The 11779-nt window shown below is 42.0% G+C and overlaps 1 protein-coding gene and 1 pseudogene across 1 annotated transcript; one reads left to right on the top strand and one right to left on the bottom strand.

Moving 5' to 3' along the window:
* The first annotated feature begins 2523 nt into the window (after positions 1–2523).
* Positions 2524–5134, top strand: LOC125529225 (annotated as a pseudogene).
* A 521-nt stretch (positions 5135–5655) lies between these two features.
* LOC125529223 lies at positions 5656–9670 on the bottom strand. Its single transcript, XM_048693631.1, has 6 exons — positions 9408–9670; positions 9180–9245; positions 8584–8839; positions 8312–8504; positions 6197–6318; positions 5656–6056 (listed from the first exon to the last, which is right to left on the bottom strand). The coding sequence occupies exons 1-6, from the start codon at positions 9527–9529 to the stop codon at positions 6042–6044; spliced, it is 774 nt and encodes a 257-aa protein (XP_048549588.1). The 5' UTR covers positions 9530–9670; the 3' UTR covers positions 5656–6041.
* Positions 9671–11779: the final 2109 nt, after the last annotated feature.

The following is an 11779-nucleotide window of genomic DNA, read 5'->3' as shown; positions in this document are numbered from 1 at the left end:
CACTTCCACCAAGAGAAATTTGATTCCCCCCACTCATCCTTTGCGGATCTTGTTACTCTTGGGTGTTTGAGCACCCTAGATGGTTGAGGTCACCTCGGAGCCATATTCCATTATGGTGAAGCTTCGTGGTCTTGTTGGGATCCTCCGATTAAGTTGTGGAGATTGCCCCAACCTTGTTTGTAAAGGTTCGGTCGCCGCCTTCAAGGGCACCAATAGTGGAATCACGGCATCTCGCATTGTGTGAGGGCGTGAGAAGAATACGGTGGCCCTAGTGGCTTTTTGGGGAGCATTGTGCCTCCACACCGCTCCAACGGAGACGTACTTCCCCTCAAAAGGAAGGAACTTCGGTAACACATCCTCGTCTTCACCGGATCCACTCTTGGTTATCTCTTACCTTTACTTGTGCAAGCTCTTTAGTGTTTCTACCCTTGCTTGCTTGTATGCTTGTTGTTATTGCATCATATAGGTTGCTCACCTAGTTGCACATCTAGACAACCTACTTTGATGCAAAGTTTAATTTGGTAAAGAAAAGCTAAAAATTGGTAGTTGCCTATTCACCCTCCCTCTAGTCAACCATATCGATCCTTTCAATAGGCAACTGCAATATTGTATGTGTTGCGATGAGCGACCACAACGTTGCCCATGTTGGAAGGAATCACTGCAATCGTCATCTGTGTTGCGATGGCGTCGGCCTGATCCATTGCTTGTTGAACTCCATGTATTGTTTGGCCACCATTGCTTGTTGATTTTTGTAATTCCTGATTGGTTTGTGGCATTATTAATTCAAAGCCAGGCTCGTCATGTGCCTCTTCTCTAAAAATGATGAGTTATTTATGAGACGGACCTTAATATGAACCTATTATATGCATAGCAACATGCTTTGTGCGGTGTGATGCATTTGTCACTATTATTTTCAACCCCATGATTTAATATGCATCATTTCCATAGGGGCATTGCGTATAAGTATTTAAGCAAGTTTGGATATAATATCCGAAGTCCGTATTAATCGAGTTGTAAAAAAACTCAGTACAAACTTATTAGCATAATTATGTCTTTGTCACTTTGAGATCAGCATTTCTGGTCTGTTGAATGATTCCATTGTGCCGTCTCAATGATATCATATCAGTTATATACATGATCATGTCACCTGCTCCTTCTTTCTAAAAATGTAAGGCGCGTCTTTGACTTTGTGTGGTCTTTAATGAATGATTTTGATCATTAATATATTATAAATTAGGCATGTACAGAGTACAGTTTGTATTGCCATATTTATCTTGTAAAATAATTTGATTTTGTATGTCTTCATATTAATGAGGTAAACATATTATTAGTGAAAATCATAGTTAAAGTTGGGTGTCTCGTGTATTTGTGTATGTACTTCGTTTGCACTCTGTAGCAAAAAACACTAAAAAAAAGTCAAGTGCGCCTTGCTTTTCTGGAAGGATGGTGTATTATGTTCCTTTTTGTGTATTACAGTTGTACAGTATTATATAGTGTCATTTTCAATGTGGACTGAAAAGCCTTTTCTTGTGAATGATACTTTGGGACAAAGGACAATGCTCCCTTTGATGCTTATGGTGATAAAACTGATACTTGTTTGTCTGCGTACCAATAGCCGGCACAGCAATTCAAACCATGTATTTTTATAAGAGTGCCTTTTTTATTCTTTTATAATGTAGCATTAAGGCAATTCAAAATAATGAGCTCATGAACTTGGTTTCTTCCGAATTAGGATATACAAAGCCAACACTAACACACACAGAGGATCAAGTCGTATAAGATCGAAACGATGCCTAGACGGATGAAAAAACAATTAAAAAAAAGAGAAAATAGCAACGGTAATCCACACCAAACACTTGATGAGCCAACAAAGATGACGTAAGCACACGCGATTCCGGCATAGACATAACCATGCAAACTGGAAACCTTGTGCACAATACACAAGCACTCTAGACGGTAAGAGCCGTTGGCATGGACATAACCACGCAAACTAGAAACCGTGTGCACAATACACAAGCACTCCAGATGGTAAGAGCCGTTGGCATGGACACAACCACGCAAACTGGAAACCGTGTGCACAATACACAAGCACTAAGAGCCGTTCGTGGAGCCAAAAACATTCATCGATGCATGACTAACGGACGAGAAGCGACACTTACCCACAATGTTTTGTATTTTTCCAAAAAGTATAGGCAAGGACCGAAGCTGTGTTGTGGGGTTGCCTTCGCTGCTTTCCAAACTGAAATTATCACTAAAAGTAAGTATATATGGCTAATATTTCTTACTGCTGGTCTTTCATGAATAACAACATTGCTAAATCATATTCTTAAAGAGTAATGATGTAATTCTGAGCAAGAGGGAGAATCAGGCCAACGAGAAAAGGTTGATGCCGGCCAAGGACTCGATCTACTTGTCAGCTGTCTCTGGACTCCACACACTATCTCTGTACGTACTATAAATACTTCATTCCAATGCCTAACTTCCCCACAACACCGAGCAAAAGGAGCTAAGAAACCTTAAACCATGGAGGTTTCCACCTTACCCTGGTTGCTACTTGTGTCTGTTGCACTGGCACTCTGTTGCACTGTTGAGCACGGCCTGACAGTGCAACAGCAAGCCTTGACGCAGCCACAATGGCCGCGCAAGAGCTTGACCGCGTCGCATCACTGCCGGGGGCGCCGAGCTACTCATATGCGTTCAAGCACTACTCCGGGTACGTCACCACCGATGAGCGCCTCGGCAAGGCACTGTTCTATTGGTTCTTCGAGGCTATGGAGAAGCCTGACGAGAAGCCACTGGTCCTATGGTTAAATGGAGGTTGCTAACTAACTAACTAACTAACTGTTTTTACCTTGAAACTTCAGAAAACTTCATGGGAGATAGATGTGTGTAATTTAGCTATACATCGTATGGTTTTGCAAAATTTGCAGGACCTGGGTGTTCTTCCGTCGGGTTTGGTCAGGCGCAGGAGCTCGGGCCATTTCTTGTGAAGAAAGATGTGCCTGAGCTTGAGCTCAATCCGTATGCCTGGAACCAAGGCAAGTGCCAACCAAGACTAACACACTAGACTTACAAACAATTTTCATAGCAATGGGAGCATGCATAGCTTACTGTCGGGTGAACTTTCAGCTGCCAACCTGCTGTTCCTGGACTCTCCAGCGGGTGTTGGATTTTCGTACACGAACACGTCCTTCGAAATAGATCCACCGGGAGACAATTCCACAGGTATGCAAGACAGATATGTCTTTCCTCTTCTATCCTAACAATGAAGGGATTTCTTCCCAAGATAACATGACATTTCATTCGTCCTTTGTAGCACACGGTTCATATGCTTTCCTCGTCAGGTGGTTTCAGAGGTTCCCCCAGCAGAAAATGAAAGAGTTCTACATAGCTGGAGAGAGCTATGCAGGTCTGCCAGCCCATTCATAGCTGGCTAGATACTACTAGTAGAACTACTAGATTGTACTGTACTCATGATCTGACTTTTGCTCATTCTAATTCTCTTGCCACTGGATCGCTAGGACATTACGTTCCGCAGTTAGCGAATGTCATCGTGGAGGAGAACAAGAAGGCCTCCAAAGAAAACTACATAAACTTCAAAGGCATCCTGGTACATACATGCAGCTATAATAAGCTACCCATTTCACCATCCTGCGATTGCTTGAATGTTAGCAGTAACTAACTAAACAAAATGGAGTACAGATCGGGAACGCGTACATGGACGGGGACACGGACTTGCAGGGGATCGTGGACTCGGCGTGGCACCACGCCATCATCTCTGACACGCTCTACAGCGCCTTCCTCAAGTCGTGCGACTTCAGCATGGAGATCCTGTCTCCGGAGTGCGACGCGGCACTGAGCGAATTCTTTCTTCTCTACAAACTCATAGACGTCTACAGCCTCTACACCCCCTACTGCGACCTCGGGTACCCGGCTTTGAACGCGTCGTCCTCGGCGAACATCGGGCAGACCAACGGCCGTGTAAGCAAAGCATCCTCCTTGGCTTCAGCTTCAAAAGTTTCAGCCACTTATTTTCCCCCTCGGTCTGCATGTGTGCGTGTGAGTTCTGATCGAGCAGTGTAATTGATTCTTCTTTCATGCACAAAAATGAACAGTTTGATCTGCTCAAGATGCCAATGGGCTTCGATCCATGCACGCAGACGTACGCCACCGAGTATCTGAACCGTGAGGACGTGCAGAGGGCTCTGCATGCCAACACCACGGGACTGCCGTACCCCTACGTTCTTTGCCGGTGAGTTCGCCTAGCTGAGTTTGCTTGCTGGGCTCAGAATTATGTTTCTTTTCATAGCTGAATATATATTGTTTTGTTTGTGTGGTGTTTCTTTTCAGCAATACCATCAACGATGTGTGGAAGGATTCCGACATGACGGTCGTCCCCATCGTCAAGAAGCTCGCGGAGGAAGGGCTTCGCATATGGATTTTCAGCGGCGACACGGATGGGAGGATCCCTACGACGTCGACGAGGTACACGCTGAAGAAGCTCGGCCTGCCCATCAAGGAGGACTGGTCGCCATGGTTCACTCACAAGCAGGTACCCCTCCATCACAAATACAAGTTCTTCTAACATTTTTTCTTCTGAATTGAATGTATATAGACACATAATAGTGTATTTATTCACTTATTTCAGCCTGTGTGTAGTTCATATTGAATTGTCCAAAACATTTTATATTTATAAACGGACGGAGTATTAGTTAATTGGATGAGTGAATAGCAGAACAATCCCATCGACCAGTAGCTTCCAATTGGTTGCTTAGTAATCTTATCAGATCTTATGGCACTATCTCACACGTTACATCGTGTGACGTTCTTGTTCTGATGCGTTTGTTGTTTGCAGGTTGGTGGATGGAGTGTGGTGTATGATGGCCTGACATTTGTCACGGTGAGAGGCGCCGGGCACATGGTGCCAACCTCGCGGCCCGAGCAGGCGCTGGAGCTCTTCAAGCACTTCCTCGCCAACCACAACCTCCCCTCCAAGCCCTTCTAGAGAGAAAAAACTCCTTTGCTCTTCTAACCTGTAGCTCCTGATCAAGCTGGTCTGGGATGGATTTCATTGCAAAACACTACTTGTAAAACTTGTGGATTTTGTTGCGGAGATCAGTTGTCTAAATATGATTTCTACGTCACATACCTAAATAGACTACAAAATATTGCTTCTGCCATTTTTCAGTCACCTGAAAATTTATTTGAAAAACGTTTGAAATCACCCGGATGATTTCTGGAACGTCGCCTAGACGCCACGTGTTTTGGTGCGGACCACGCACCGCTTCCTTCGGAGCCACTCGTTCCCCTGCCTTATCTCTTGAGGGCGGTCGTCTCCTACCTCTCTCATTTTTTTTTCATCTCTCTGTCCAGAACGCAACATAACAATATTCCCGAAATACTTCTCAAGACGAATCCATGCATGTGATTTATATAAATCTCAAGTGCAAACATTTAAAATAATATTTCGGGTTAATGGTCCCAAATTTTGACACAAGACATGTCTAAAAACGTCACTTTCTTTGGAATATTTCCGCAAGACAAGAGTAACGATGATCCATGAATGGTTTTTTTTTGCGGGGTAGAGGATCCATGAATGGTTGCATAGCAGCATATGCTTCGTCAAAGTTGTACATACCGATGATTATGTCATTGCGGGCATGAAGTAACACCATTTATTATACACAAGCAACGTATGAATACCAAAAGTAATTAGGAAATTGGTGTGCTTGACAGGAGCTTAGCGCCACCCAGTCAATGCATGACACATTATTAACTCGTCACGTCCCAATCACCGCCGCTGCGCGATCATAACCCGCTCACACAGATCACTGTGCAGCCCAGTCACGCTGCAAGGCAGATGAGAGAATGTTCGTGCCTTATGAATTCCGAAGTAATTATAGCTAGTGTAACGTATTTATACACGCCCTCCAATTCCAAACAAAAGTGGCACCACATAGACGTTAAAATTTGGAGAATAACAGAAGAAGACCAACGCCCCCATCAGACATTCTTTATGGCCATCTAGGACATCTTCCCTCTCAATCAGAGTCATCCTGAAAACGTGAAATACAATCAAATGCATATATGTATTATACATGTCCTACATGTACAACACAATATATGGAGTATGTAGAAAAACTGTAGCAAGAAAACAGCAGGAAAAAAAAAGAGATGTCACTTGATTTACAAGTACCTCACTGATACTATCCCACATAAATGGGAACTCGCAATCCACATGACCTCCAACATACAAACTTTCGCCAGCTGGATGCCTCAAGTCCACGGAACCTTGATTCTTACAACCAAAGCAATGTCCTTCCAAAACAAAAATATTGACTTCATTTTTCAATATCATGAAAAAAGAGAGAATGATTTGAAGCATATAAATCATAATAATATGTTAAGTTTATGACTTGGTAATAAGCTACAAAACTTTGATCTACAACATCATAACTGCCGTGTGAAGATACTCCCTCCGTTCCATATTACTCGTCGCTGATCTAGTACAACTTTTTACTAAATCATCGACGAGTAATATGGAACGGAGGGAGTAGATGGCATGACTACACAATTGGGCAGCGAGTTGAAATGAGGATAGCCAGAGAAAATAGATTGATTGCTCTTGCTTATCTCGCTAAATACATAGCACTTTCATATAATGTATGCTGGATGCTTAGGTTTTCGAATTGTAAAATCCTAGACTTCCCAATGCATATTATTAGTATTTCCTAAAAGTAAGAGAAAACGCACATATGCATGGTATTCATTCATGGTATTACCAGAATGTTAACAAGAATAACAGGATATAACTCTGTGTTCTCCACTATTACCAGAATGTTAACTAGAACTGGAATCCTGATTTAGCTCGTTTCACCAGCTGGTAAAGGAAACTGGAAAACGAAATACATGCTTCCAACGAATAAAGAAAATAATCTATGATAAATGATCATTTTAGGAGGGGCCGTCTCTCTGCTCCTCTTGACATCCCCGGCCATGATTTTCCTATAGTTCAATATGCAGACGATACCTTGGTTATCATGAATGGTTCATCTGGTCGGATGCATATTCTCATGAATACTTTGGATGATTTCGCTAAGGCTACAGGACTCAGGGTTAGTTTTGCTAAGTCCTGCAGCTAACTTCTATAAATTTCTGTTTGATGGTCTCCAAGCAGACCCCATTTTCCCCAAGATTTGGAAGAGCAAGTGCTTGCCCAAGCATAAGGTTTTTGCCTGGCTTTGATTATGGACAGATTGCACACCAGATATTTATAATCATCAGAGGGCATATTGGCACCTAGACTCCAATTCTAATCGTGTTCTTTGCAGCTCGGGGATACTTGAGACACGTGACCATTTGTATTTTGAATGCCCTTTTGCCTCGAGATGTTGGAACAGTGCAAAGGTCAACTGGATTCAGGGGAATAGCCTTATTCAAGCCCGGTGCACGGTGACCTGGAACATTTGGCAATGGACTCCGAAGTGTGCCATCCAGGTGACCGGATAGCCGATGCGCTCCTGCACCTACTGTTGATGCTGAGGGGCGGTACCCTACTGTTACTTCTGCCAGAGCTCCATGCGACGTCCACGGATCATTGTAACGCAAAGCCAAGACATAATGCTCTCCAATACCATGGTGTTATGGCTCCTTCATTTGAGAGCCTATCCCACACCAGTAGGAGCTTGAGGACCGACTAGACGCTAGCGGAAGTGTCATCACCGGCAAACAGAACCGAAGATAACAGATTCAAAACATGGTGATTGACTCCTTATGTGAAGGGTGGCTTAAGGCAAGACTCTACTCGAATACAAATAAAACTGTATCTATTTTTTGACACGCACAGGGATTCAATGTTATGTAAGGCTCTTGCCTAAGAACAAATCAAGTAGAGTACCAATCAGACACATATCCTGACTAGATATGAAAACAACAACTGGTAAGGTGGCAGATCTAGGAGACCTAACCATCTACGCCACACCTGCTGTATGTTGATCCCCACATGACAAAACATCAGACAACAGTAGTAAATTTACACACAAAAACTTGCTCAGCTATTCGTATTAATCGAATTACAGTAATACTACTACTTAAGGAGTCACTTTGTATGGCTTTATATATCCAAGATTAACAAATCCAATCCAAGCACGGCAAGTACATATAAATAGATTGACTATGCAAACTAGAGGCAAAGCAGTTCATCAAATAACAGTTCCTAACATATTAGTAAATGCAAAGCAGCACATTTCATGCAACCCGTTATATGGCACTACTATATGACTAGTAGTCACGTACAATTAAGAAAGCATACCATTGTCATCAGAATCCAAAGGCTTGCAGCAAAGAACATCACACAGTTCTCCTTCGTCTGGGATCACTTCAGCAAAGAATAGAACAGTGGAACCAGCCTGCTTAGCTGTAAAGTTGAAGTGTTCATAGAAGTTCATGTTTCCTTCAATAATGAAAACTTCATCTTTACTTTCATCAAACACAAAACGCATCTCCTGAAAATATTTCTCAGATTAAAACATGGAAATGTGCTCGAAATAAAGAGTTACGAATTTATAAGGAAAGAGCACAAACCCCAGCAAGATCCTCATCATTGTTATATTTCTGTAAAGCATATTCCATGTACTGTTTCTTACGGTCCGCATCACGCTTTAGCATTTCCTTTTTGGAATATTTCTTTTCTTCTACCTCTGTTTCACTTTCTTCATCTTCAAGATAATTATCTGCTGCTGCCTCCAAATCACTCAACCTCCAACTTGTCAAATTTCCAAATCTATCGGTAAGAAAAGGATCTCCGATATCCACATCATTGTCACTACCATCATTAGAACTGAAACAGATTGTAGATGGTTTCAAACAATTTTAGGAGAATAATCAATCATATAAGCACCCTATTTATAAATGATTAAAAAATTACAAGAGAATTATCAACAAATAGAATATAAAGTGATTACAGAGAGACTACTTTGATAGTACTTCATCCATTATATATAGCAGTCCCACATACAAATTTCATGTTATACTTATACAGACAATCTAACTGAAACATTCAGAATTCCGCGAACTCGAAGTGAGTGACTTCAACCAAACGTGACCGTATAGTACTTCTCAGTTCTCACACTAAACTAGAACATCGAAGGCAAGGGGAAGCATATTGGTGAAAGAATTACCTGTGTTGACGAGCATCAACAGCACCTTCACCCCTATCTCGTCCATCATTGCTATCAGCACCATGCCTGAAGTGAACCAACAAGGTTAAGGGCTAAAATAGGTGAAGAAAGAATTGCGGGAACAATGATAAATAACGTTTTCACACTGTCATTCGAGTAAGCTAAATCTCGACCATGTTGAGGAAAATGGTAATAATAGGTGAAGATGGCCGAGGCGCGCCAGAATACACCTGGCCGCAACAATGTGGTGGGAAGGGAGCCAGACGAGGAGGAGGAGGTGGCGGCGGTGGTGGAGATGAAGAATCCTGAGGACGTCTCTTCGTACGGCTGTTGCGGCTCGACCGGCCCATTGGATGGGAACAGGTGCTCGGCGGCGCCGAAGGAGGTATGCAGGAATTGGGAGGAAATCCCGGGGGTGGCGGGAGGGACGTGGGTAGCTCAGGTCACGGAGGCGGCGGCGGCGGCGGCAGCTTCGCGTCGTGGCTGCTTGGAGAATTTGGCGACCCTCGAGGGGAATTTGGTCGGGGTGGGCGGTTGGTTACGGCCGTTTGCGTGTTTTTTTTTAATTATATAAGGCGACTTTTATATTCAATAACAATCGAGCTAAATATACTGCACAAGTTCAAAATTTACAGTGCGAATCAACCTGTGGTTGAGTTGGTTAGGTGGACAGTGTTATCCCCAACCCATCAGGGTTCAAATCCTGGTGCTCGCATTATTTTTGGTGCTCATAGGAATAGGATGTGCGTGTGTGCGTTCATAGGATGAGTGTATTGCGTGTATATAAGCGCTTGTGTTTGTACTGATGCTCAAAAAAAAGTTCAAAATTTACAGCACAAGTTCAGCGGACAGCTTACCCCGGGTTTTGCTTGTCGTCGGCCATAATCCGTCGATCAGGTTGTTCTCTGTTTCGAAGGAGAGACGCACGATACGTCAATTGTTCGTCGTGTGCGAGAGAGAGTACGGTACTAGAAAAGGCCAATATGTGCCAGCCATGGATATTTGAAATCACATCTACTATCTACGATCACCAATACACAGGCGTTCTCGGACACTTGATTCGAGTTTTAGTCTGACTGGAGTTTATTTATTTATTGGGCAGAGCTGAGTCCAAATCCAAATACAAATAGCACAAAGCCGTGAAGGCGTGGAGTCCAGTTATTAGTACGGAACGACGTCGTGCTGTTTCTTCTTCAGTTTCCTGTCGCCAACACGCGTGTTTACTCTTTGTCAGCGAGACGCAGGGAATCCTCGCCTGAAAGCGAGCGCGACATGGACTGGCCCAGACTTGCGGGAGGCCCCAGCCTCGGGTTTTTTTTCACGTTTATTGTTTATTGTTTTCCTTTTTTGCTTTGTCTTTTTTTTACTTCTGTTTAGTTTATACTTCCAAATGTTCTAAATAAATATATTACATAAAACATTGGAAAAAATGTTAATAAGCATTTGAAATTTTTTAAATGAGAACAGAGAAAATATTTTTCATGTATAGGAAAATTAATACAAAAAATATACAAAGTGTGTGAAATTTTTTGACCATGTATTTAAAAAAAATTTATCAAGCATTTGAAAAATGTTAAATGTGTATAGAAAATGTCAGCCATGTATTAAAAAATATATTAATCTTGTATCTAAAAAAATGATTATCAAGCATATGAAAAATAGAAATGTGTATATAGAAAAAAAGTGCTGACCATGTATTCAAAAAAATTTAATCTTGTATTTGCACAATGTTAAATGTGTATTAGATAAATATATTAGATATATAAAAATTGTACATTGTGTATAAAAAAGAAGACATAAAAAATATAAGTTTTCATAAAATGTTAATCTTGTATTTTAAAAATGTTAAACGTGTATATAAAAAATATTTGCCTCAATTGGGGAACCTTTACTTGACCACTATCACTTGGTGAAGATTCTTGAATTGCTTCCTCATTTTACAGTGAGGTAAGCACTTACTTAAGCACATCTTCACATGCACATGATCATGATGTTGAAGTAAGCTTCAAAGCATATAACCTCTGGATGCTCATCTTGCACTCGTAGTTCTCAAACTTGAAAACTCGATGACCATCACTGATACATCTCAAATGTATTTTTTTATTGTTCCATGTTATTATATAATCACTTTTGTAGCAATTTATATTATTTTTCTGGACTACCTATTAATTTAATGCGCGGTATCAGTTCCTGTTTTATACTTGTTTTGGGTTTCACAGGAAATCAATATCTACGGAGGTCAAAATCACTTGCCGATTAAAATACATTTTTTGGGCAACAAGGGACTGTGGAAGCTTCAGAATAGGTCGAGAGGATCTGCAAGGGGGCCACAGTGCCCTTGGGGGGGGGAGGACACACCCCCTAGGCCGTGTTGGGCCCACCCGCATCGCCTTATGTTGATTCCACCGCAATAAATCCCTATAAATACCGAAACCCTCTGCCATATTTAAAAAAAATTGTTGTTGCAAGCTCCTGTTTCGTGAAGATCCAATCTTAAGGCCTGTTCCGGAGCTCTGTCGGTGGAGGAATCCATTGCCGGAGGCTTCTTCATCAACCTTGTTGCGTCCATGATGATGTGTGAGTAGTTCCATTAGGACCCT

This window comes from Triticum urartu, unplaced genomic scaffold, assembly GCF_003073215.2.
Source record: "Triticum urartu cultivar G1812 unplaced genomic scaffold, Tu2.1 TuUngrouped_contig_5437, whole genome shotgun sequence".
Lineage (NCBI taxonomy): Eukaryota > Viridiplantae > Streptophyta > Magnoliopsida > Poales > Poaceae > Triticum > Triticum urartu.
The sequence above is the reverse complement of the archived record's forward strand: the minus strand, read 5'-3'. Positions and strand labels throughout refer to the sequence as shown.

Bases quoted from the DNA above. Each gene is read 5' to 3' on its own strand.
- LOC125529223 (XM_048693631.1), bottom strand. From the start codon at position 9,529: ATGGGCCGGTCGAGCCGCAACAGCCGTACGAAGAGACGTCCTCAGGAT. The intron at 8,840-9,179 runs GTAATTCTTTCA...AATCTGTTTCAG, and splicing joins GTTGATGCTCGTCAACACAG to TTCTAATGATGGTAGTGACA. The intron at 8,505-8,583 runs GTTTGTGCTCTT...AAATATTTTCAG, and splicing joins ATGATGAGGATCTTGCTGGG to GAGATGCGTTTTGTGTTTGA.